At 43.8% G+C, this 27705-nt stretch overlaps 1 protein-coding gene across 1 annotated transcript in view; it reads right to left on the bottom strand.

The window, feature by feature from the left end:
- Positions 1 to 27705, bottom strand: part of unc79 (unc-79 homolog, NALCN channel complex subunit) — a gene marked incomplete at its 5' end in the record, with an annotated part of 65873 nt that overhangs the window by 14163 nt on the left and 24005 nt on the right. The window contains 27 exons of the mRNA XM_079527264.1: positions 1063 to 1236; positions 1673 to 1758; positions 1848 to 1960; positions 2653 to 2691; positions 2823 to 2963; positions 3078 to 3180; positions 3675 to 3791; positions 4714 to 4815; positions 5735 to 6961; positions 7138 to 7287; positions 7845 to 8007; positions 12043 to 12225; positions 12408 to 12697; positions 13334 to 13402; positions 15426 to 15605; positions 15761 to 15962; positions 16895 to 17076; positions 18920 to 19077; positions 19299 to 19447; positions 19822 to 19901; positions 21826 to 21967; positions 22313 to 22540; positions 22924 to 23139; positions 23582 to 23722; positions 24713 to 24836; positions 26395 to 26585; positions 26858 to 27088. Of these exons, the coding sequence (XP_079383390.1) occupies positions 1063 to 1236; positions 1673 to 1758; positions 1848 to 1960; positions 2653 to 2691; positions 2823 to 2963; positions 3078 to 3180; positions 3675 to 3791; positions 4714 to 4815; positions 5735 to 6961; positions 7138 to 7287; positions 7845 to 8007; positions 12043 to 12225; positions 12408 to 12697; positions 13334 to 13402; positions 15426 to 15605; positions 15761 to 15962; positions 16895 to 17076; positions 18920 to 19077; positions 19299 to 19447; positions 19822 to 19901; positions 21826 to 21967; positions 22313 to 22540; positions 22924 to 23139; positions 23582 to 23722; positions 24713 to 24836; positions 26395 to 26585; positions 26858 to 27088 (5181 nt within the window). The remainder of the gene's footprint in view (positions 1 to 1062; positions 1237 to 1672; positions 1759 to 1847; positions 1961 to 2652; positions 2692 to 2822; positions 2964 to 3077; positions 3181 to 3674; positions 3792 to 4713; positions 4816 to 5734; positions 6962 to 7137; positions 7288 to 7844; positions 8008 to 12042; positions 12226 to 12407; positions 12698 to 13333; positions 13403 to 15425; positions 15606 to 15760; positions 15963 to 16894; positions 17077 to 18919; positions 19078 to 19298; positions 19448 to 19821; positions 19902 to 21825; positions 21968 to 22312; positions 22541 to 22923; positions 23140 to 23581; positions 23723 to 24712; positions 24837 to 26394; positions 26586 to 26857; positions 27089 to 27705) is intronic.

Here is a 27705-nt window from a genome sequence, read left to right on the forward strand (position 1 = left end):
ATATAGAAAAAAAGGATTGTGTCAGGGGAACCCCATAACAGAGATGTGTGTTAAAATGTAAAAAAAAAAACTGTATTCCACATTTTTCATAATTTTTCTAAATGTTACGAAAATAGCCAATCTACAAGTTCACAACGTGTGTCGCAGCGTTGTATAAAATAGGGTTAAAGTGTTTCAACTGTTCCTAATTTTGCTGGTGGACCCGCTGGAACCCTCCCTAAGGACACCTTGGGGGTCCACACATAGACATAAAGGTAGACGCCTCTTTCGGCTCTGGGGCGTATGCTCTCGAGAGGGGGCAAACATTTTCCGAGATTCCTTGCGAAGCATAGCGGAAGGAGCGTGCGTCACAGAGCCAAGCCCCCAGAAAGGCTGGCCAGCGTTGAAGCGCTGAGCCCTACTTGTCTGAGCTGGGACTGCAGGCGGGCCCGTGCATTTAGCACAAGGAAACCCTGTAGCATCTGGGGTTTAACGTTGAGCACTTTCGCATTTTGGGCACCAAATTTTGGTGCCCAACACCTATTTTTGAGGGGCGCTAGCCCCTCCTATACACAGGTTTAATGTTTGTCTTTAGTTCAATGTTTGTTTTGGAAACGCCATTGACAATGAAGGGAAAATGTACGTCATAATGTGCCTCCTTAGCTAATAAACATGAGTTAGACTTTAATATATCAGCGCCCCTCACTTCACACAGGTGTGATTTTTTTAAAAATATCTATGGGTTCACACTAGACAACTGCTGTAAACCTGCTGTATACCTTCAGAGGGAGCACACTGCTGTAAACCTGCTGTATACCTTCAGAGGGAGCACACTGCTGTAAACCTGCTGTATACCTTCAGAGGGAGCACACTGCTGTAAACCTGCTGTATACCTTCAGAGGGAGCACACTGCTGTAAACCTGCTGTATACCTTCAGAGGGAGCACACTGCCGTAAACCTGCTGTATACCTTCAGAGGGAGCACACTGCTGTAAACCTGCTGTATACCTTCAGAGGGAGCACACTGCTGTAAACCTGCTGTATACCTTCAGAGGGAGCACACTGCTGTAAACCTGCTGTATACCTTCAGAGGGAGCACAGAGGGCAACTTGGTGAGAAAGGTCTGGAACTGGTTACAAATGGTGGTCCACAGGTTGCTGGGAGAGTCCATGGGGAGGGCCTCCATGAAGGTGGCTATGTTATCCAGGCAGTGCAGTATAGTGCCCCCCGCTGGCAGACTCTTCTTGTTGTTCAGACCCTGGAGGGCACAGAGGGATAAACTTAACAGGGTTATATAATGAACTCCTGTATGTCCATAGAGATTTACAGTTCATGCGCTGATTGATCTGATCTGATTGATAATGCACTGCTAATCAATCAGAGTGCCCGTTTCGCCGATGGCCCCGGTTTAGCACACTGAAAGGCAGCAACGACTGATCTGATAGATGCACGCTCCAGTGGTGTTTCATCTGCACGTCTACACTATCAGGTCAGGCTTTTACGGTCAGCAAACCAAGATGGAGGCAAAATGTCTTGAAATTATCTGACAAATTGTATTTTTATTTTGAACACATTTATCATGAGGTCCATGCAGCTGAGCTATGAGAGGTTCTATTTTGACATGAGCTCCCCCTGCTGGCTACACCATGCCACATGTCTTGGGGGAAGAAAAAAAAAGAAAGGTGAAATGTCACCTCAAGCAGCATGTTGAGGGCAGCAACAGAACTTAGTTCATTGAAGTCTATTAGGGAAGATGCGAGCGTTCTTAGAAAACTTCCATCTGCAAGAGAGAGAGAGAGGGAGAGATTTAAGGTCACAGCGTGGGCTTCTGCCATAATTAATATCCCTCTGCGGATGGAAGGAGCAGACCTTTGATGTTACTCTGGAAGAGCTGGGGCAGGATGCCATTGGGAGCCAGCTGGTGGAACACGCAGCGGAGGAACTGCTTGGCCACGCCTGCAGCGTTCCCTGGGATTAACATGCTGAAAATCCAACAAATGGCTAAGTTACCCTGGGAGTCACATTAATTAAACATCCAACTCACCTGCTAATGTTTTACATGGGCATACTGCTCTATAATGGCTTTAACCCATTTAGATCTGACCTCAAAATTTAAAAAAAAATCTTCTAAATCCTCCAGTTTTCTGAAATAAATATTTTCACGATTTTTCAAAAATAGCAGACCTACAAGCTCGTAGCGCGCGGTGGCGCGCTATGAGCTTGTAGATCTGCTATTTTTCAATAGCTAAATTATAACATAATGTTTAAAACACCAAAAGGGGTTCCCGCCCAAAACCCATTTAGACCTGAGGTCGATTCTATAAATGTCTTCTAAATCATGAAATCATGTTTCTATATCAGTGGTTCTCACACATTTTCATGTCAAGGACCCGCACAAATATTATGCAATTGGCTGCCGACCCCCATCAGAAAACATGTTGTTCCATGGACCTCTCCAGAAGCAAAGATTTGAGTTCAAAACGTTCGCTCTGAAAGAATATATATTCAAAGATTTGCGCCCACATTTTCACGATTTTTCAAAAATAGCAGACCTACATGCTCGTAGCGCCGCGCTATGAACTTGTAGATCTGCTCTTTTTCAATAGCTAAAGTAGAACAGAATGCTTAAAACACCAAAAGGGGTTCCCGCCCGAAATGGCTTAATGACTCATACCTCTCAGCTTGTCCGGAGAAATTGGCACTAGACGCCAACCTGAAAAAGAATCAAAGCCCTGGATTAGCCAACTGGAGGGTTGAATTACTGTATGAGGTACTGTACAACAGCGGGTTATGAAACTATAACTATATGTGTGGTTGTGCTGTGTGGAGTCGCTGTAGTGGTACCTGCCCACAGACTGTATGATGTCGAGGAGAAGCGGAGCTGCCAGCTCAGGACTGAGGTGGATGAACATGGAGAGAACTACCACCGCCAGACCCAGGGTGTCTTCATCATACTCCTCCAGCACGGCTCCGCAGTCACGACACCTGGAACGCCAGATGCAAAGAGAATCCCCATCAGGCCATTTGAGTGGCATTGAGTCAGCATAACAGAGACTCAGAGAACGCAGAGTGCGGCTAACAGATGATCAAGCAGTTTACTTGTCACTCATAGTGGTAGGCTGTTCATCAATGAACTCCTCCGGGGCAGGCACGAACATGCTGACTGTGCTAGGGGCAGAGAGGAGACTGGTCTTGGTTGGGCCTGTGGAGAGAGAGAGATGGTAGGTAATGATGTTGAGACGTCTGCGTGTCTAAATTAGATTTTTTGGGGGGGCCAGCTGCTGCAGTAAGTCAGGGGTTCTCAACGTTTTTGGCCGGGGACCCCCGAAAATGCTTTGGCAACGTCTCGGGACCCCCGCCCCGCCCCGCCCCCTCCCGACCCCCAATATAAATTGACTGCTACAATAACCTTAAACCATTTTGGGCGGGAACCCCTTTTGGTGTTTTAAGCATTGTTATAATTTAGCTATTGAAAAATAGCAGATCTACAAGCTCATAGCGCGCCACCGAGTGGCGCGCTACGAGCTTGTAGGTCTGCTATTTTTGAAAAATCGTGGAAAAAAAATTAAAAAACAAAATCTTTTTTTTTTTTTTTTTTTGAAAATAATTTGGGGACCCCCTAAAATAATTTGGCGACCCCCCGAGGGGTCGCGACCCATGGGTTGAGAACCCCTGCAGTAAGTGACAGTGACGGACCTGTGTCCCAGGTACTGATGTTATGTGGGGCACTGGATTGGTGCTCCAGTTGCCTCTTCATTAGCTGGCTCATGGTCAGAGCTCCAAGAGAGCCTCGCTTCGCCTGACGGTACTGAGCTAAAGGTCAAACAAAGAGAAAGCCCATCAGACCTGACGGGCTGTCCAAGTCCATTTTGTCCAGAGTGCAGCAAAACCTCAAAGGTAGGGCAACAGATGAGGGACAGCAATATTTACATATTTGCTAATCTAATTATTGGGAAATTACTTAGAATGAGAAGTTCTTATAAGGTGACTGTACAGAACGCAGAATGGAATTGCATCATGACATCACAAGCGGAGGACGTTTGTAATGTAATATTGGCCTATAAATGTACAATGTGAATGTCTAGTATTCAAACAAAGCCATTTATACTTGCAATGCTCAGGAAGCTGTTATACGATTAAATGTAAATGTATACTTTTTTGTTTATCTGTAAAATTAAATGTAAATGTATTTTTTGTTTATATAGAGCTTGGGTGATTATTACATTTTGGGGGAGGAGCAGATGTAGCTATTCAAACACACACGTCATATTTATTGCTAATTAGAATGGAAAATTATAACATAATAGGTACTGTTTTTACACATTATTTGAATTTCCAGCATTCAAGCCCTGTCTTTAAGAGTCTGTGGCTTAGAAGGAAGAAAGCTTAGGCTTAGGAAGAAAACACCAAAGATGTCCACGTCATAAGGAGAATCTTTACACAATAATGTAGGTTTAAATGTATTAAAACATTTATTGATAAATGTTTTTCCAGTTCCTAGCAACTTTAGCTATTTACCTCCAATAACATAAATTAATGCAGTTTTATGCTTCCCACTCCATAACTCGCTACTTAATGGGGATAATAAAATACATTTTACCCCCCAAAGAAAATCAATTACTGATGGATGTTTTGACGATATTGCACTGGACATTAACTTGAAAACTGCTGAACAAATGCCTTTGATAAAAGGTAGATGTTGGAGTATAATCACAGTGAAGTATTTGGATCCTACTTGATACTGAAGAACGGTGGCTTGTCTCTGGCATAGCAGCTTCAAGCGTGGGGGCTGAGGCAGATTCTCTTGGCTTTTCCAAAGCAGACAGAACCATATGATCTGGGGGCAAAATATGGGTGGTTGATGGGCAGAGGAATTGGCATCAGCATACTATATGCCATGCCAGTGATAAACTATAGTATACTGTAAGTAGCAACAGATACAATGGTTATAACCTGTTTAGTGATTATTTCATGTTTCATTATTTAATGTTTAGTGTATCAGACCTCATAGTTTACGGTGTCTCATCATACGGTAGCTCTAATTATTATCCACACAGCAATTGCCAATTAACATCTGCTGTAAAATGTGTGACTTCCTATTTAATTGTTTGGATATTAGGTGAAATTCAATCTGTCAGAGAAAGCACGCCACGGGACACGGGTACCGTCAAGGTGGGGAGTTTGGTAAAGATGTTGACGTTAGCTTCTATATTATGTACTGCATCACTTTTTTTCATTTGAAGGGTACATTTTATTATTTATTATTTTAGGTTATGGACACACTATGCGCTTGAAGTCCTATCAATATTATGTTATAATAGCATGATGTTAAACTTCAATTTGATAGTGCTGCTTTTGAGCCCCTTCAAAGGTTACACGTCCATGGGAAACAAATATATTTGGATGATACATCATTGATACAATATAGACAATATGGCAGTAGGAATCTAGGATCAGTAAGGCGCGATTCATACTCCTATTTTAGAGCCGAATAAAAGTCGGTTCGGCGCTGTAGAGCCTACAATGTGACGTCATTTGAGGTTCGGGGGGGCGGGTACCGTCCTAAAGTCGGCTCTTCGGTGCTACTGAAAATTTCTGACAAGCCGAAATCATTTCGGCACTACAGCGCCGAAACAGCGGTAAAATAGGAGTATGAATCGGCCCTTAAACTCTACAATCCTGAGCAGCAGGAGCCAGAATGGTCTGATCAACGTTGACCTCGGGTCAACGTTTAGCCTGTCTCTCATAGTTCTTACCCGTTTCTGTGGGCTGCTCGCACAACTTGTCCAGGGTGTTGAAAGAGATGTCCAGGTATTCCCTCTGAATGGCGCTTACAGCTATCTTTCTCTGTTTGCGCTGTCGAGGCACAATCTGGATTTTAAACTCGGCCTCGTCGTCATTATCTGGTTTGGGGTCGCTGTCCTCTTCGTCACCGATGTCATAGTCATCTTCATCATCGCCGTCCTCTTCGTCGTCATTGATGTTATCGCCCTTTTCTGGCGAGGACGTGTCTTCAGGGATGTCCAAGAAGATCGTCCTATCGACAGGACTCGTTCCGAGCAGTGTTCCTGCCTTCAGCTCCTCGGGGGTCATGGGCGCGTCATCTAGAGACATGTCGGGGACATGCGGCGCCTTTTTCAACAGGTCTCTCTTCTGTTGCAGGGTCATAGGGCTGTCGTGGTTGATGTAATCCGGACGGTCGGGAAGCTCCAGAGAAGTGCTAGGAGTCACTCGCTGCTGCCTTTTGTCCGTGGTGTGCACCTCTCCCATTGGGGGTTCTGGGCCTCTCTTGGAGCAATCCTCCACACTCACCTGCACAACAGGGGACATCCGCAGGGTACTGCTGCTAGCCGGGGAGGCAGGGGCCTTGGCGCTGCCGTTGGGCCTGGTGGCCATGATGGTATTAAGGTCAAACTCCTCGTCGCTCTCCACAATCCTCAGGGGAGGCAGGGTCTCAAACACCAGGGAGTCACTGTCAGACATGGAGAGGATGGAGTGTTTCTCTGGGATGGAGGTGCAGTCCGAGGACAGGTCAATGAGGTCCGGGTCTTCCTTGTCTTGAGCCGACCCCTCTTGTGAGCTCTGGTCTGCCTTATCGTCAAAGGTCTCCATGCAGCTGAGACGCACCTCTGGGATGACCCGCTTAGAGCTGTTGGACTGGCCACCTCGGGAGCCACGGCGGTCCGGGACACCGTTGCCCTCAGCCTGACCAGAAGAGCCATCGGAAGAGCCCTTCCCGCGATGCCTGCTGTGGGACGTGGAAGAAGATGGGGGGACTGTCTGCAGGTCACAACGATCAATGCAGGATTTGCGTCGGTGTACATCCAGGTTGTACAGGATGGAGTCATCCCTGGATATGTCCAGAGACTTCTGCTTGTGCATGGCTTGAAGCCGCTTGGATCTAGAGCTCTTATCCCACAAACACTGGGACACGTTGTCCTGAAGGACACTGGCCTCACGATATTCTGATAGCTCTATCTCACCTGATTAAAAAAACAAAACACACAAGCATAAAGATATAGAAGAAGAGATTTCATTTGAGTCAAAGCAACGCAAGCCTCCTGCAAAAAAACATGGCATGGAGACATTTGAATGAGATTCAAATCAGTGTAACGTAAACTGCACTGCATAATTGAACCTTTAAGGTCAGGCTGCTTACTTTTCTGGGCATTCAGCTCTACTGGCTGGTACTTCACAGACTTGCTGCCTCCAATCCTCTTGAGGCGGGCAAAGAAGGTCTGTGACTCCTTGTTCGCAGCTCCTGTTGGTGTGTCGTGGATATCTGACTCATCAAATACACTATCTTCCTCTAAGAAGGGGAAAAAGAAGTACCATTACCCTTCAATTTCTTACATTTGTAAAAGAAGATATCTATATAATAATAATAATAATAATATATAAATAAATCACACCTGTGTGAAGTGAAGGGTGCTCTTATCATCGTATATCATGACGTAAAATAGACACTATGCCTATTTGCTCAGACACTATGACGTAAAATTCTCCATTCATTGTCAATGGTTTATGTAAGTCAAAAATAGACACTAAGCCAATTTGCTCAGACACTATGACGGTGGCCGCCAGCTAACCGTATGCATGAAGTCCATAAGTCCATTATGCACAATCTTATGTATTTATTTATTATGTCTGTTCAGCAGAACGGCAAGTTTGCAAGCCTACCTCGTACACAAAAATCTGGAGAGCTAGTTTAATTCTGGCAGAGTAAAAATGGACCGTTACAGGTCCATTAGTATTACAGTAGAATTAGATTTTTTTTTTACATTTTTCAAAGATTGTTTCAAATTCTTTTGAGGAACAAAGATTGGTGGTTAAACTGACACTCAGGATACTGTTGTACTAGAGTACCTTTTTCCTTCTCACTGTAGCGGCTCATGTTGGAGTTGTCGCTGTAGAGGGGTCCTGCGGTGGCATGGGGCCGACAGCTGTGATACTGGGCATTCAGTGTGTTGATGGTGATGTGGATCAGGTGGAGCACTATTTTGCTCCCGTCCATATCTCTGTAAGGATACTGCAGGAAACAGAACCACTCATTATACTGTCATTGTGTTTTAAACTGAAGATCCATCCAAAAAACAGACGTTACAGTATATCATGCTATTCCAGTGATCTTGGACAGCTATGTCGATTTATATCTATAAACAGACATCCGTCTAAGCTGGGAATCAGAGCATCAAGACATACATTTTTAATCTGGTGTGTGTGTGTGTGTGTGTGTGTGTGTGTGTGTGTGTGTGTGTGTGTGTGTGTGTGTGTGTGGAGTCGACCTTACAGTTGGGTTCGACTTTCTGGTGGGGATGGGAGGGGTAATGTGCCCGTCTGGCATTCATTTTTATCGATCGTGGGTGGGGAAATATTTTATCCCTGCTTCTGGTAATACTGAATTAACCACTTAAACGCTCTAGACTTACAGTAGTAAACTGGACATGAGTTGGCTCTGTTTTTTTCAATCTACATCAAATCTCTTCACCAAAAATAGCCCCAAACATCTCCCTAAGCCTAAGGACAGGACCAGGAGGCATTCGTATCTGCCGAACCACGTAAAAGTACACTACTACTACTCTCTTTTCAGCCCGGCTGATTGAGTTGTTTACCCTATTCCAAAGGGAGATATGCCAGCCACCCTCTAGAGAAGAAAAAAACACATTTCAGCCGCTGTTATCCACGATGTCCCACTTCCTTGTTCTGCATGTCTAAAATCCAAAACGGATTCGTACTGTATGCTTCTCACTCATACCACAGCCTGTTGTGTTGGCATTTTATATTTTACTGGGTGACTTCGATCAAATCAATGGTCCAATCCATCAAGTAGCCAGACAGCAAGTCGCCAAGATTTTATAACAGCCAAAACAGAGACGGGAGTCAGGACTCAGACTCTGCTCTGATTTGGTCAGATTTAGTGATTTTCTCCATTGGTGTCAGTGAAATATTTAATTAGTCCCCATTGCCAAGCTTTTATAACAGACAAAACACAGAGAGGACTCTGTGCTCTTTTGATTCGATTTTGCAATTCTTTCCCCAATGGTGTCATTAAAATATTTAATTAGTCCTCCTTTCCTACTCTGTTTCCTCCATACATTATTTAACTAATATTGCACTTGTTTGGAGCATGTGGTTTTAAAAGCAAATATTACCTATTTACTATAGGTAATAGCTATTAAAGGCAGTGGCTAGCTAGTAGTGTTAACACTTAAAAATCACACCCGTGTGAAGTGAGGGGCGCTCTTATCATTATACATCATCATACATCATCTCATGAACAACTGAATTTATGTGATTTGTTAGCCGATTTGCTCGTCTACATATGACGTAAAGTTTCCCTTCATTGTCAATGGCATTTAATGTTTGTGTTGCCACAAATTTACGTCATATTTGACAGACATTTGACCTAATGTACGTGTGTGGACAAAAGCTGTATATAGAAGGGGCTAGCGCCCCTCAAAAATGAACTTGAACCCAGAGAATGCACAGATTTTTAATTCACATTAATGAGCAGGCTGTTGTGCCACACCTTCCTAGTCCCTCCCCTGCACGACATGATAGGGCAAGGGCCAGGCGTCTCCCTCAGCCAGCATCCTGCTCAGGTGCAAGGACTGTCTAAAGAGGACGAGACGCGAAGACCGTACGGGCGACGCCATGTTGCTCCATGGTGCTCCATGGAAGGAAAGAAACATGCGCAATGGGCTATATGCAGCCAACACTTCCGCGTTCAGCTCTAGAAACATTAAAGAGGAATGTGCACGGAGGTGCGGCCAGGGCTCCTGCGGGAGGTTTGCACATGCTCAGTGTAAACAGGAACTGCGATGATGGAGTGTTCCAGCAGAGGTGCTAGAGGTGCATGAGAGTTGCTGACCCTGAACTGAAATAATAAAAAGGATATAAAAAAAAGAGAATAGTACAAAGTTGATTTTGTTAAATGTTGTGTATAACAGACTGAAAGATAAAGGACAAGTACATTTACTAAATGTTAATGTTTTTGTATATTTTCTTTTGTGGATTTTCCATGTTCTTTAGTACATGTGTCAAACTTTTATTTTTATGAAATGACAAAGGAACATGGATACTGTTCATTCAAGTGCTGTGGATGATATAAAACATTTTAAAAGGGAAGGGTTAATTCTCAACTGTTCTGGATCTCATTATTTACATCACAAGTTATGAGCTTTCTATCTAGCACCTCTGCTGGAACACTGCATCATCGCAGTTCCTGTTTACACTGAGCATGTGCAAACCTCCCGCAGGAGACCGGGCCGCACCTCCGTGCCTTATCCTCTTTATTTGTCCTAGGTTCAGCTTCCTTGGTCTCAACTGCGCATGTTTCTTTCCTTCCATGGAGCAACATGGCGTCGCCCGTACGGTCTTCGCGTCTCGTCCTCTTTAGACAGTCCTTGCTCAGGTGTGGCTGATCCCAATCAGCCCAGCTGCTCATATCATTTTGTTATTAAAACCCTATGGCATCTCACATTTTTGATCATGGGTGCTATGGCCGACTTATTGCTACTGTAGCCTACGGGATATTCTGCATGTTATTTTAACAGGCTTAGAAACACACACAAAAACAATCAGAGGGTAATTAGAGCACTTTCTCCACACAGCACCAACTGTAATGTAAACTAGATTTTAAAACGTGCATTTGAACACTGAACACTGAGTCACAACACAACCTCTAATTTTTTTGTAATTTTGTAACCCTTTTTTTCACCCAGTGTCAATTACCTAATCTAATGTAATCCTGGGCACTACACTCCCTCTGCTAACCCGGGGAGAGCAACGGACTGACCTCATGCTTCCTTCAATGCATGAGGAGTCCAAGCTACTTCTTTTCATCTGACAGAGGGGGGGTTCCCTGGTTGGACGTAGCACATGGAAGGAAGACGTTATTCCAACCAGTTCCTTTCCCTTCCATCAGGCGCCCCAGCTGGCCAGGGGGAGGCAGTATAGAGACCAGGATTACTGCATTTGTGAGGGTACCTCACAAATGCAGGGGACACGGGGAGAACATGCAACACGGGGACACGGGGAGAACATGCAAACTCCACACAGAAAGGCCCTTTCGCCAACCCCACCTCGGGTATAGAGCTTCTCAACATTTTTCTCTCAACATTTCCATGACTTTTCAGGCGTCCCACTAAAAGCCTCTCAATTTGTGGGACGCCCGGAAAGGCATGGAAATGTGGGGACTGTCTCATGCACAGTGGGATATCTGGTCAAATATAAATCATAAATTCCATTAACCTCATTGTCATATTCTGAATATGACAATGAGGTTAATGGAATTTATATTTATGGAGTATTTGTAACCCTTTCCACACCTAAGCGCAAAACGGTCGACAGCCACGCACTTCTTAAGCTCTGCGCAGCTTAAATTCCGAGTTTTTAGACAGCTGGTGGATGGAAATTAAGCTCCACCTCCGCGGACGACTTGCGCGGAGGAGAGCGTTTCCGGGAATCTTCCACGGAGGTGGAGCTTAATTTCCATCCACCAGCTGTCTAAAAACTCGGAAAATAAGCTGCGCGCAGCTTAAGACGTGCGCGGCTCTTTCGATAGTGTGGCAGCACCTTCTACATGTGTCTATATGTCCTCAGACCTGGTAGTCCTCCAGTTAGTAGTGGAGGAGTTCCAGTTAGTTTAGTTCACTGACGGTGAAAAAGTACTAATTAATCTCCAAACACAGACGTTATCAAATGTAATTCAATATCATAAACGACACAGGGTCACATACCTGACAAAATCGCCGGGCTGATTTGTTTATTTTTGAAACACAGTTCATATATGACGCAATCTTAAGATTTGATTATGGGATTTCCAAAGAATAACTCAGGTGACCCAGGGGTAAGCGGGAGTGACGTCAGGACGTCGTTAGCTTCTGGCTGCGGCCTCCCTATTGCGAAATGGCTTAATAAACGCTAGAAAATAGTAAAAAATAGCTGAGCTACAAGCTCACAACACTATTTCTATGTAGGCTAAAATGACTTTATTTCTGTATCCTGTGCAATGAAATCCCAGTGTGTGTTGTGCCATATGGTGGCGTGTAGAGCACAGTACCTTATAGAGAATAACAAGCAGGGCTTTGAGCCACATCTGTCTGATGTGTGGCCGCAGCGCCCACAGGGAGCAGCGGGGCGGCTGCTGGAAGTAATGTCTCAACTGGGGACAAGTGCAGTACTTCAACACTTGGACCACCAGGGGGAGTAATTGCTTCCCCAGGCCAATGTTGTAGTCCATCACCTGCAGGAAATGATATTGCACAGTGGATTAATCTGCAGTGCTTGCAGGGTGTGACTGTGTACAATTAAAATTATTTTAACAACATGCCGTTAGACCTTAAGCAACAATCGCATTATACACAAGCAGTTTGATGTTTGATAAATAAGGGCCAATATACAGTGTAAATGTAAATATAGAGTCACTTGTGCAATGCCGGCGATGAAGGCGTTGAAGCAGGTGGACGTTCGCATCTTCTGTGGGGCGATCATGAAGCAGCCCTCCTGCTGGTCGTAGCCCAGCAGCACATACAGATGGCGCTTCACCGTGTTGAAGGCCTTGGCGCTGCCGATGTCGGCTTCGGCGCTGCTGTCATCTTTGGCCATGAACTTCATCAGTACCATGATGAGCTGGTGAACCGTCTGGTGGTCGATGCCGGCGTCCTCAGGCAGCAGATCCCTGATGACGGAGTCGCTGTCGTGAGACGGGGTCTGGCCTAGGAGAGGGGCTGAAGCGTCAGGGTTAAAGGGTGGGAGAAAGCATGCTGAAGACAAGGAAGGGTAGCAGGGAGTTGCGGGGGGAGAGGGGGTGCAAGGATTGACAAACACAGACGGGGTGAGTCAACTCATCTCCTCAGCTACTCTCTGTCTACAAGATGGATGCATTGGCCCAAATCTGCAGTAATGTGGATAGAAAGGGTGCGTAAAGCCCTCGTGCTGCATGCACTTCATGACGATTTGACAGTGGAAAAGTCAGAAGCCCTCGTGGACTTCATGTGCCTTTAAGTCAAGGGAGGACAAAAACATCGGGCCAATTTGTCAACATGTTCTCTACATCGACATCAAATGATCACGGATGTGTGTATGGGGTGAATGGAAAACATGACATGGTCAACAATGAAAGTCACAAACAGAACAACCATTGCCCTGTCATAATTTTCATGTAGCCCATTATATTCAGTTTCAATTATGTTTCTCCCCAATGTCATGTGATTGTTATATATATACATAATTATGTATTATGTATTATTATTATGTATTATTATTATTATTATTATTATTATTATTATTATTATTATTATTATTATTATTATTATATAGTGTATCATTTCAGTTTGGGATTTTTTATTTACCTGGTAGGACTTTCTCTATCATATCTCCAAGTGTCGGGGCAGAGTGATCTTGTCTTGTAAGCCTTAGAGCTAAAAACCACATGTGAAGAGCACAATTTAGAAAATGTCTCAGCGAAGGCAGCACAGGACATGTCTGAGCTTCATCTTCACACATACACGCACGCACGCACGCACGTACGCACGCACGCACGCACGCACGCACGCACGCACGCACGCACACATTCACAAAAGTCACACGACACAGCATGCCATGTGGCTCAAGATATTCAGGCTTTCACAACTGTCATTTTGTCAGATCACAAAATGGCAAATCACTGCTGCCTAAGGCCTCAATCACACTATTAAGACGAAATCGTTCTCTCTGTTCCGAGGGGAGAAGGGGGGCAGAGCAGCTCGCAATTCATTTTCAATGGGAGTCGCTGAGATTCACAGAACAGCTCTGCTCCATGGGGGGAGGAGGGCAGAACACACTCCATGGAGCAGAGCTGTGAATCTCAGCGACTCCCATTGAAAATGTATTTCGGGCTACTCTGCCCCCCTTCTCCCCCCGGAACAGAGAGAACGATTTTGTCTTAATAGTGTGATTGAGGCCTCACAACCGCATAATGTGTGAAGCCATCATCAGTAGTACTGGCGTACTGTACCAGATCTCCCAGACTCTCAAGACAGACAGATATTCAAGCAGGACTGTGTCAGTGGGATGTGGTTTGTTGTCAGCTGTAAGCTGTGAGGCACAGACTGAATGCTCCGTATGTCCGTAACATCTGTGATTAACCAGGCTGATTGGTTGGCAATCTTTTGATGCCTTTCTGTTCTGTTCTGTTCTGTTCTGTTCTGTTCTGTTCTGTTCTGTTCTGTTCTGTTCTGTTCTGTTCTGTTCTGTTCTGTTCTGTTCTGTTCTGTTCTGTTCTGTTCTGTAAAAGGAATATTTGGACTGTACTGTGAGAGCAGGTAATCTGGGCAACAAAGCTTGCAGTCATTTGTTTGAAAGGACTAAATTATAAGAATAATTGGGGCTGTTTGTAGGGCTGGGGTTTTATTTCAGATCTGAGTATACTAATTGAAGAGTTGAGATGAAGAACCATCTAAATCCATAATAATTATCCATTCCATAATGTATACATTATGGATAAGGGGTCAGGACAGATAGGACATTTCGGGGAGGGGTCAGAATAAATTATGGACTTAGATGGTTCCTCGTCTCAACTCTTCAATTATTCACATAAGCTAAAAACTCGAAATCTCTTCAACTCCAATGCTGCCATAATCTGGAGAAACAAACATTTTGAATGTGATTATTTGCATACAAAATGGTTGTACTTCCTGCTGCCTTATTATTATACAGTGGTAGAGAGATGTGTTCTGAGCTTACACGATGGACAGATTCTCCTTCCTTTTATTTTGTTTTAATTCATTTTTTTAAAATGTTGTATTCTTTTTTTTGGGAGGTGTGTTTGTTGTCTTGTTCCTCATTGTGCACTGTGCACTTCCAAAACATATACATACTGTAGATAGATTTCCACAACAATCGCCAGCCAATCAGTAAAATTGATCAGAGGTTTTAACAGCGGTGGAAGACCCCAAACAACACCCCACTCACATAGGAACAAACATGGATGCATAGAAACATAGAAAAATGCATAATATGAGTGAGCAGAGACATTAGGAAAATGGAACCAGACTGGATATATATATATATATATATATTATCATAATTACCCTTGTTTATTGTTAGGCACCACCACACGTGACACGATGTAGCTTTAAATTGACCAGATGAGCGGGGGATTTTAACCTTTGGACAACAGTCCAAGGGAATAAAGTTTACACACAAATCCCTATTTTATACCGTGAAAATGAAATGGGCTCATCACGACACATTTGAAAAAGATTGTACTTTTTCTTTTGTGAAAGATTTCACCTGTAATGACATGCACAAGGGTTAATATGTTTCATCTTTCTGTTGTCAAATTTCCCTGAAAATCATTGCTTGTGCATTTGCACATAATCTTATAGTTAAGTATGGAAGTCAGACATCGTTCAGACATGGACAGACAGACAGACAGACAAGCGGCCAGTCTTTGCTACTCACGAAGCCGGTTGCTCAGGGACTCTGGGAGTGAGAATGCCCTCTTGGACACGGGTGCACCCTTCACACTGTCACGGAGCGACCGCACGCTCTTCTGGCGGTTCCTGGCAAAGCGGGCACGCCGTATCTTCCATAGAGCTGCGTCGCTGAGGTTGGCCACGTTGGTGCGTACGGCTGTGATGGCTGACAAAAATAACAGCTTGTTTTAGCACAACATGGTGGGGAGCAACGTTCTAAATTACAGCACACAATGTATGTATGTATGCCACATCTTTAAGTGGGTTTGCAGGTAACTATGTCAAATAAACATCCAGTGAGAATGCAGTATAGGGACCTACTAGTAGGGAAAGGGAAGTCCTTGTTGCAGTCCAGGTGTAGCTGAGCCTCCAGAGATAGCGTTTCAAAGCGGTTAACAAAAAACTCCCAGCTAAGAGCAGGAACCTCCTTCTTCAGAGAGTGCAACAACAAAAGCTTGCTGAGGATGATGGGTCGATCCCTCACGACGGTATCAAACTGGAAGTCCAGGCAGATGCACAAGCCCTAGATACACACACACACAGACAGACACATCAATAAAGAATGTGCACATAACAAACACACACAGTCAAATTAACTCTGAAAGTGGTCCACTTTTATCACATGCAGAGAGAAATTAACACAAATATGCCAATAAGCCCAATTATTTTCATAGGTTGAACTTGAAAGGCGCTATAGGGCATCACCCTAATTAGGAAGCTGCCTGTCCGTCTGTGTTCCTTTTATGCCCAATTGCCCATGTAGGGAGTTCCATGTCAGGCATGCCCAAGTATGCAGTCCTGGCCAGGCTATGATGTCAGTACTATGATGTCATAGTGATGACATCAGGGCACTCCGACCGTCTGCGATATGCACGCCGGGTTTGAAGTTGATCGTTTGGGCGGTTCTCGAGAAAACTCACTCACTCAACGTATAGGTTTCTTGTGTTCTTGTAATCTCTCTCTCTCTCTCTCTCTCTCTCTCTCTCTCTCTCTCTTTTCTTTTCGCTCCTATGCCACCAAAATGTGGAACGCCCTACCAACAGTCATTAAGACATGCGAATCCCTTGACTCCTTCAAAACCGCTCTCAAAGGGCACCTACGGATGGCTGCAATTCGAAACTGGCCCCCGTAAAATCTGAATCCCCCCCCACCGCCCCCCCCTTTTTCCCCTCACTGTATATGTTTCTTTTCCCTTTTTACCTCCATTATGATGAATTCCTGTACTGTTCTTTGTCTATATAGAAGTGTCTATTTGTACGTCTCTAAATGTTTTGATGAATTGAACATGGTGGACCCTGTTGTAAACAAGTGTAATGCTTAATTGGGTCGTCCACTCAGTTAACAGCCTTTGTATTGAGTTTGTGCTTGAAATGTACTGTAATTCTGCAAACTGTTAATAAAATGTTCAATCAATCAATCAATCAATCTCATTTGATGTGGTGTTGTATAGGTCACCTGCAGTGCTGGCCTTTTGATGGTGTCTAGCAGTAGTCTGGCCCGGGTGGCGACAGCTGGGTTGACATCTTCTACAGATGCCAGGAAGCAGCAGAAGGCATGGGCCAGGGAATACTTCAGCAGGTGGTTCTTGGTCACGGAACCAATGTCCAGGAACCGACAGAGTACTGCCACCTTCTCCACTGATGGTTATTATAACAATGCAGGACAAATTTGATCATCTCAACACCAAGATTCAGAGAAAGCAGTGTGGCAACTACCTAATAGTTGCCAGACAGCTTTAAATAGTTGAACTATTGAAACAGAAATCAGGGGCGCTCTCATCATCATACATCATCATACATCACATTCCGTGCTCAGCCAATCAAATATCAAGGATAATCATATCAATGACATATGACTCATTTTGGACAAGGCTTTAGTTTAGACCAATCCGACTGTGTGGGGACAAGATGACGTGAATTTTCCCTTCATTATCAATAGCATTTAATGTTTGTGTTGCGGACATTTTACGTCATATTTTGCGTAAAATCTTCCCTTCATTGTCAATGGCATTTAATGTTTGTGTTGCGGACATTTTACGTCATATTTGGCGTAAAATCTTCCCTTCATTGTCAATGGCATTTAATGTTTGTGTTGCGGACATTTTGTGGGGACAAAAGCTGTATCTCCACCATTGTGGGTTGCTTTTGTATTATGACTCAACTCAAAAGATGAACACCTACAGTAAAAGCCACTTTGTCAATTGCCAATATTGACCACTAGGTGTCAGTGTGGCTCTAGAGAGGGGCTCAGGAATAGGTGGTCATCACCAGATAGCCAGTCAGTCACAGTCACAGAAGAGCATGGGAATGCAACTGTCCTTTTAGCATTACGGTCTGACCATCTGTTTTAACATAGCTCATATGGGGGTGTATACATGATTAGTTATCATCACAAGCAAAAACATATCTCATGACACACAATTTCCCTTGGACATAATGAATCCAAAAGATACAATGCAGTGTCACTATTCATGCTGTGATTTACTCTGCAGTCTCTGGACAATATATGATGATACACGCATTGATTTTAAATAACGTATTGTCTGTGTTTAACCCACGCTCCCATCTTGCCATACACCCCGTCCTCTAGCTGACTCAAGGTCACACAGCTATTCTGCCAATCACAGGGTGAGAAGAAATGTATTAATCCCACAATTCCCCTTTGCCATTTGTTGGAGCCGCATGGTAACCATGACAACACTAGGGGGAGACGTGGTTAAGCAAGAGTGTGCGGATGAGGTTATAATATACAGTACAAGCAGACTGTGGGTATTCCCCTAATGTTTCATTCATGTAACCACAGACGCATTTACATAGCCTGTCATAGAACCAAACAACCACATCATAATGTCATTGATGTGGGGTCATTGCCATCATACGCAGTAAAAAAACATCCTTCATGTTCATTTAACTCTGAGAATGCAAAAGAATTAAAGATTCTTCAGAGTTAAATTAACACGGAAGATTTTACTGTGCGATGAGCCTTGTTTCTGTTACAGGCATGTATAAATGCCCATACGGTATCATATGAGAATATGGCTGCAGATGCTTTATTCAGAATCATATTGAAATCATATTGAAGACAGTATGACGAAACAATTTGTCAACCACCATCAAGGCTGATGGAAATCATGTCATAGAAAAAAAGCAGTTAATTCAATGAATATTATTATGTGACAAGATATACAATACAGTATTTCTACGATCTAAAAACTCAGTCAAAATGTCAATTTATCTGTAAAATTCCTGACCTAAATAAAACATTCATATAAGTCCCGCTAAGAGACCTGACAGACGTTGTTTGACATTAAAAACCACATAAACCTCTATATATGATACCAGTGGCCCTCAGGGGTCTATACTTGACCCCTTCCTTTTCCCCCCCTGCTATTTTCCACCTAATGTTTATTATGACAGGATAGGGATGCTAGGATATTGATATGGTTTAAATGTTTGCCGGGTAAAAGCTCGATCTTCTCACCTGCTTCAAATCGAATCTTCCAGTCCTTGCTGTTGAAGTTTATGTCAACAAGGTTCCAGAATATGTCCGCCCCATGGGAGAGAGAAAGGGCATGAAGGAGCTGGGGCACTGCCAGGGAGGCCAGCTGGCAGAACTCCGACTTCAGCATGGACCACAGGCTGAAAAGCACACACATACAATACATGCATACAAACACGCACGCACGCACGCACGCACGCACGCACGCACGCACGCACGCACAACTCACACACCACACACCACATTGCAGAAGAGGCCATTAAGGAGTCGATTGGATTAAAAATACAATTGTCACAAGATATTTCCATCAACAGCATCAAGGTCACTTTTTCCCATATCTTCAAGCAGAGTTGTTGCAGACCTCGGGATGAGCATCTTTTCCTGGACGTAGGCAAGGAACTGTGGATGGTCCTTACGGGCCAGGTACAGACACTCCCCATGGAGACACAAGATCTTCAGACAGTTCAGCATGTTGAACAAGATATCAGGCTCCTCAAACTTGGACATTTCCTGAAGCCAACAGAGGATACATGGCATATTGAAATCAACACATTTCAAGACAATATTACTTCTTATTAATCTTTTATTAGCTTTTCAGGTTATACCGCTTAGGGGATTTTATTCCTGAGTGGCTACCGAACAGTATCATACTACAACAGCAGAGCCGAGCAGAGCCAAATTAAGTTCTGATAGAACGCTAAAATGGTTGAGTTGAGGCGTTACATTAGAGATGGTTACGTTTTCGCTTTAGATCTGGTGTGGGTAGATACGTTTAAGGATCTAGGAAGGTTGAGATTGTGTAACTTCAAACTCACAGATTCTGAGCTTGTAGAAATTGATTACCAGGTCAGCCCCAACCATATTTATATAGGTCAAATGAGTACCTGCAGAATGGTGTATATAAGCTTCAAAGACACCGGTAGCTCCTGGTAGGAGAACTTCTTATCAGCGTTATTCTTCATTGCTGAAAGGAACAAGGCATTTGTATGAGAGAAAGAATTCAACCATGGCAAACTCTTCAAAACTCTTCAACTCTACATGTTGGCCATACGCCTACAGTAAGTTACAATCTGCTGTATGACACTGTTACAGTTGGAGGCCATCGATATTGTCCTTTTCTTTTTGCTGAGGTTTGCGTGATCTGCGCAAAAGGACAGTTAACCCATTTTGGGCGGGAACCCCTTTTGGTGTTTTAAACATTGTTATAATTTAGCTATTGAAAAATAGCAGATCTACGAGCTTGTAGGTCTGCTATTTTTGAAAAATCGTGAAAATATTTATTTCAGAAAACTGGAGGATTTAGAAGGATTTTTTTAAATTTTGAGGTCAGGCCTAAATGGGTCAAATGATAAGGGACAATATCGGTGGCACCCAACTGTATGCCTACAGTAAGTTATAATCTGCTGTATGACACTGTTACATGCTGAAAACAGTAGATCTACACACTGAAGCTTACAAATCTGAGATTTTCAGTCAGTGACAGCATCGCACAATGAAGTACAAATCAGGCTTTCGTTTCATTTTTTTTTTGGAGTAAAGCCTCAATTGTCAAAATCCCAGGGAAAGAAATGTTTCCAAGAACTGAAATGTACTGACATAATTGTCACCCAAAGGTTCAGAATGTGGGGCTAGTTCAGTGTAATTTACAAAATTGTGAATTTTAGGAACACACTTTATCATCCCTGGCCTATACTGAGGCTAAAATTTGCTAAATTTGCTCAATACGCAATGCGTGGTGAGCTTGTAGATCAGCTATATACGGCAAAGTGATTTAGATTTAGTAGATTTAGATTTAGTAGAGATGGAAAAAAAGAGTGGACCAAGTGAGCCAACCCTGGTAACTTGTATATGCTATTTGTGAAGCCAATGTAAAAATCTAAAATGTCATCAATGCTTTCCCGGTTTTAATGGTATAAGTGGTTAAATTGTTGTTGTATTGTTTTTGCGTGATGCTGACCTTTGGTACGTACAACCTACTACTACCTGGACATTATCCCATTTAGACAGAGGGGCTTTCCATGTTTTCTGATAAACTTACAGAAAACAGAATTCAACATTCAAAAACAAAAACACAAAAAAAAGATAAAGATATATATTTTTTTCTCAGCCTCTGTAGCAGAAACATGAAATAAATGGGTTTTTTTTTTTTAGAGCTTAGACCTTTGCCTTTTACTGAAGATGACCTTCATTTGTTCATAAAAAAGATGAAATTGCATTGCTTTGTAGAAATACAGACATTTGTGGAAATGATATTGATTTGTTTTTAATTCCTTTAATGTTTAGTAATAGCAAGCTGTCAAATGATCATTTAATGTGTCCATCTGCTACAGAGGCTGAGAAATAAATAAATAAATACATTACATAATTATAGCAACATTTATAATTAGTTACATAGACATGGTCCCGGCATGGAAGGTACTGTATACCTTCTTAAACTAATGGCCTAAGACATTTTTTGAGGAATTTATTTTTGGCCTAAGTCAGCTCCTCATGGCACTGGCCACCTCTGGTAAAATCGCCAAAGTAAATTGAAAGTCCCAATTGAAAAGAATCATGCTGATCCCGCCCCTTTTAGCAAAATGAGTGTGACTTAGGCCAAAGTGAGGCCAAAATAGTGCTCTTTGGGAGGGGAACAAGGAATCACGTTGGTTTTCTCACTACATTCAATCTCTTATATGGCAATACAGGTCTCAAAATCACACAAAAAACATATTTACTCATTTTTGGGAACATGAAATTGCTCTATTCATATGTACATGAATCCTAATTGATGACCTCTTATGTCATAAAATGGATTATGACAGAATCCAATGGGTTAGTGTCTTCTTTCAAATTGAAAGAGCAATATATTATACTGTAACATGATGTACTGTATAGTGTATACACACATGGATTATCAGGAGAGTTGTTGCTGGGGTTGTCAGTGTTTGGGCCACTTGTTTTGTCTCCTTCCTCTGTTCCGTTGTCACTTGTCATAGACTGGTCTGGCTGCGGTAACAACAGAGTTTCCTCCAAAGTATCAGTGGGCTCCTAGAAGACATTAGATTACATCAAATATTCAGTCATTTACTGTTCAGTCGTAGTTATTTGCATGTATCATATTTAGCCATCAACTGTTGAGACTGCTGGTCGCATTCACATGCAAATGTTACAAGATTTTACCTCCAGGTGAGTGTGAGAATAATGTGTGAATGTGCAACAAAATTACGTAATCACATACTGTGAGGGGCGTGTTGCACTGCGGGAATTGTGGGGACTGGAGGACTGACTAGTGACTGTATGACATCCGACCTGGGAGCTGACATGTTCTCTGTGCACTGCCCCTTTTGCATTGTCGTGCATGGCGATTTGGTGCAGTGATGATGTGTGCCTCACCACCAGTCGTATCTCCTCCCGGGGGGTCAACCTCTCCAGGAGCTCACAGCCCAGCTGGTAGCACAGGATGCTGGACTGACACAGGCTGCACTCCAGGGCCTTCTCGTCCTTCTGACAGGTGTGCGAGCCCCCCCACGGGGCCTGGAAGACATTGTTGATAATGCCCACAATGTCCTTCCCCAGACTGCTGTCTAGACCCAGCATCACACCGTCATCCTGGAGCTCCATCTGGGACAGGGGGGGCAAGCAGCCGTGAAAACACACAGGGAAGGAAGGAAACTGGAGCACGACACAAATCTCTACAACCTGTGTGTTTTGTTCAGTATGAGTCATGTATCTCTGGATGAATGAGAGAGGACAAAATATAGCTAAACTCTGTATTGTATACAGTATGTCTTTGCTTGGTGTGTGTGTGTGTGTGTGTGTGTGTGTGTGTGTGTGTGTGTGTGTGTGTGTGTGTGTGTGCGTGCGTGCGTGCGTGCGTGCGTGCGTGCGTGCGTGCGTGCGTGCGTGCGTGCGTGCGTGCGTGCGTGCGTGCGTGCGTGCGTGCGTGCGTGCGTGCGTGCGTGCGTGCGTGCGTGCGTGCGTGCGTGCGTGCGTGTGATTGCCACCTGCTTGAGGACGAGGTCAAACATGAGGATGAAGCAGCCCAGGTTCATATCATCGTCGTCACAGTCCAGGTCCAGGGCACAGTGGCCGGTGGCGTGCCCCAGGTTTTTAAACGGGCTGCAGCGCAGGGGACTGCGGAACGGGCTCCGAAATGGACTCGGATACGGGCTGAGGGTGTTGTGTTGCCCACGGTGTCCCGGATCGGATACGACGCTCACCTACGGCACGCACCCACGCATATCATACGATGTGAGGTGCGCTGGCTACAGTTGGTTTTGCACATCATCTCGTCGTGCATACTCCCACACTCCTATTGCTGACAGCTATGGCATCTAAACCCACGCAGTGTGCAGCTTTAACTTTTACTGATAAGTCGGTATGATAGGCAAGTTCAATTAACAGAACTATTTTTAGACATAGACAGTTCCCATGGCAACGCAAATTCCGACGAACAATAGACAATAGAGGGTAGATTAAAAAAAAGAAAATCCTGGTGTGATTACTGTACATGCCCGAGCTTGCTATATTCTGTTGTGATTCAGCCACAAAAAAAGTGAGTGCTAAAGGCTCAAATTGTCATGTCTCTAGAGAAGAGCTTAAAAGGCTGATGATGAGATCGTTTGACCGCAGTCATTTTGTCATGGCTGTATAGTATCTCACCCTCCGAGCCCCACTGTTGCCAGTCAGATCGGAGACCCCTGACTTCCTCTGATTGGCCAGCTCTTTCACGGAGTTCACGCCATCAGAGAACATCCCAATCAACAGCTGTAGAGGCACCACAATGTCCAACTCTGACAGCACCTATAGTTGCAGACCAGAAACACCCAAGTTAATACGAACATACAGCTTATACACAGACAGACAATATAATGAAAACAAAATGCACTCAAAGACAAATAAAGATAAATATGTACATTTGTACAAGACAATGCTAAGGGTTATAAACAAAAGAGAGGAACGGGTACCACTTCATCTGATTAAAACAATTTAGGCATTTAGTAGATGCTCTTATGGTGCTTATGGTAGGTAGATATCAAACCTAGCATCTATAAAAAATAAAACATAGTATACAAATCTAGGAACAAGTAACAACATTCATCAAATTCTAAACAACATGACCTGCCCTAATGTGATCGATGAAGCTACTGTTATATCTCTTGGTCAGAGTGATTTGGTGGAAGACTTGAAATCCATCCATGTAGGGCAGCAAGCTGTGAGTGCATATGGAGTGAAAATGCAAAATCCCTCCTTTCTTCATCAGCCTCACTGTGTGTGACCCAGATCCATATTCAGCAGGAATCCTGCCAGGGTCTCTCACACACTCAATGACAACCTGGTCAATTCACACATACTAGTGTAGAGGGAACCACAGGATATGAACTGGACAGAGATTAGACATGTTCATGTGTGCGTGCAGCCGTGCACATGTGTGTACCCTTATTATTAACCTGTATTATTATGTGAGAACTGTATTTCCAAAAGGATTTAGGGTGGTTACGGTAAACGTTAATGCTAGTAATCTCTCAAGACAGCTTCAGCAGCCAGCAAATTCAAAGAATCTCCCCCGCCTCCCTTTTTTGCCGATGGGTTCCCAGATTGGGCATGTAGTGGTGATAGTTAAGGTCAGAGGTCAGGGAAATAATGTAGTCAGTGGACATCAAATGAAAAGTTCTCACAAGACTAGAGGTACAGTAAAAGGATGTGTGTGTGTGTGTGTGTGTGTGTGCGTGCGTGCGTGCGTGCGTGCGTGCGTGCGTGCGTGCGTGCGTGCGTGCGTGCGTGTGCACTCACATGCAGCCACAGCAGAGCCTGCTCTTGCACGGACGCTGGGTAGCCAGAGAATCTGCAGCTGATGAAGCCAAACATCTCTTCCATGGAGAATGGCAGAGGGCACAGCTCAATGTCAAACATCTTACTGCACAGAGAAGAGAGATAGAAGAGAGATAGAATGGCAGAGGGCACAGCTCAATGTCAAACATCTTACTGCACAGAGAAGAGAGATAGAAGATAGAGATAGAATGGCAGAGGGCACAGCTCAATATCAAACATCTTACTGCACAGAGAAGAGAGATAGAAGCCGTTGCAGTGTATTTATACTGTTGTGTATCTGTATTGCATTGCTTTGCATTGCTTTGTCCCCCACGCTAACACCAAATCTAATTCCAATCAATGTATCATTGAAATGGTAATTAACCATATTCATTAACCAATCTTTCTTGAATCAGATTATGATTCTTTAGCCACAAAGAATACTCCATTCTGATTGGGTTTGCTTCATTTTCTGTATGGCTGTGGTCTTAGACTCTTATCATAAAATTAATATGCATACAAAATGTTGTAACGGTTATTTAAACTAACATTAGCTGCAAGCTATGCTTGTAGCTAATGGTACTTCGTCATGATGGCTTTCGCCTACTTTCTGGAGTAATAAGGTGGCGTTTATTCCAAGGTTGACAAAGATAACACACATTTTCCATAATCAAAGAGCGCATTGCCCAAAATATGAATAAACACTTTTAATCACTGGTAAGTGGCCATGGTATTTAAACAGCATAATCAAGCTTTTGAAAAGTTATGCAACAATTAGCCTCCATATTGTGTATTGTTTTTTGTTAACCACGTAGATCATTAATAGAATAATAAATCATTGTTGATTATTCCCTTGCAAATATAGAGACGTTACTGTATGCCTCATCAGGGACAGACATGACTGACCATGCAGGTAACTGACAAGTCAATGTTACAACATTCGATAAAGTGTATTTCCACAATGCACCATTTTTACATATTTTACTTCTCTTTTTTTGCCTTTGGGAAAATTAAGGTTGAGCCTCCAGTACTAAGATATGTTAAAGATGGAGTGCCGTGATTTTTTTCCACCCTAAAACATGATCATCAGGTCTTATTGTTAAATAAGGAGGTATAATTTTTTCAAAAAAGTGTACAGTATTTGTTAAAATGTTGTTTATATGTGGGCACGCCCACCAGTTCATTAAGTATGCCTGGTTTGCCTGGTGGGTGGTGATGGGTGGTGAGGTGATCCACCTGAACTGAAGCCGCACCCACAGCTGTAGTTGTATGATAAAGGGGGAGGGGTTAGGGGAGGGGCTGATAATGTGATGTCACTATATTGCTGTTTATTTCATTGGCCCGTTTGACTGTCAAGGGTTCAGCCCCCAGGAAGAAACCCTAAATACAAAGTTAATACACCGTTGCACATAAAAACAACTCCAGGGTGTCTAATGAAGTACTGTCACCTCATAGACACATGGAAAACTGGAAAAATTGTGGCACTCCATCTTTAAAGCAATAAAGTTACAATATGAAAACAGAGGCTGATATGGCTGTCTGTCTCTACCGACAGCGTGTGAATATGACGGTCGGTATGTGTATGGTATGGGGAGAATATGACGCATACACCGCAAAGCCCATTGGAGAAAAAGGCTCTATATCAATGAAGACTAGTACAGTACCTGAGCACCTCACGGAATTCTTTGAGCTGCTGGTCAGGTACCTCTGTGCGGATGGCCTCCAGCCATTCTGGCATGAAACACTCCCAAAGTGGCTGGCTGATGACATTGTATGGTATCAGACAAAGGATACGGTTCAAGCCCTCCTTTAGCTGGGTCACGGTGCTGCATGATTTGTCCCAGTAACCTCCCACCTGAGGGTAGGCATATATGGACAGGCTCAGCTCCAGCACAGTCACAGGGAAATTCTCAAAAAACCTAAGTGCTAAGTGCTTAATTTAGGCCTAATAGTTCATCATATGCTGCATACAAATCTACATATAGCAACTACATATGCTACGAGCTTGTAGGTTGTCTATTTTCACCATGCAATACCAATACCATCATATTTAAGCCAAAGATTATGTTAGCCAAAACTTACATTTCTAAACCTCGGCACACTAATGTAAGGCTCTGAATCCCTTACCCTGGCGAATTCCACAGGTTTGGGCAGGAGGCACATGACCATGACATCGAAGCGCACGTCACACACCGTCTTCAACCATTTTGTGACAAACTGAGGCTTGAGCTTCTCCACCAGGCTGCCAACCTCGTCATCCATCATGTAGGCTGTGGAGTGAAACCACTGGAAGACCATACTGACCAGCCGCGCTAGACTCTCCGTGGGTGTGTTCTCATTGGGGGTGCACAAGCTCACCTGCGTGTGGGGATTGGAGAAATGACAACTAATCAATTAGGTTATTCTTTTTTTATCCCACGATTTTGTAACCCATTTTTTCACCCCTGTGTCAATTATCTAATGTGATCCTGGGCTCTACACACCCTCCGTCAACCTAGTCCCCATATATGGGGGACATGGGGAGAGCAACGGACTTGAACTCATGCTTCCCTCATGCCTGAGTGTCCAAGTTGCTCCTTTACACATGACAGGGGGGAGTTTCCCTGGTTGGACGTAGCGCGTGGAAGGAACACGTTATTCCAACCAGTTCCTTTCCCCTCCATCAGGCACCCCGGGAGGCAGTTTTTTTTAGAGACCAGGATTACTGCATGTTTTTGTGAGGGTATCTACCCTAGGGGACACGGGGAGAACATGCAAACTCCACACAGAAAGGCCCTTTCGCCAACCCTGCCTCGGGTATGGGCACTGATGACGCGGAGGAGGAAACACGCCGCCAGCACCCACAGCACCCCGAGCGGGAATCGAACCCAGGACCTTCTAGCTGTGAGGCGACAGCACTACCAACTGTGCCACCGTGCCCAATTAGGTCAATTAGGTTATTGAATACAACAGAGAGGCGATAACAACACGTGCAT

This window comes from Electrona antarctica (genome assembly GCF_951216825.1).
Source record: "Electrona antarctica genome assembly, chromosome: 18".
Taxonomy (NCBI): Eukaryota; Metazoa; Chordata; class Actinopteri; order Myctophiformes; family Myctophidae; genus Electrona; species Electrona antarctica.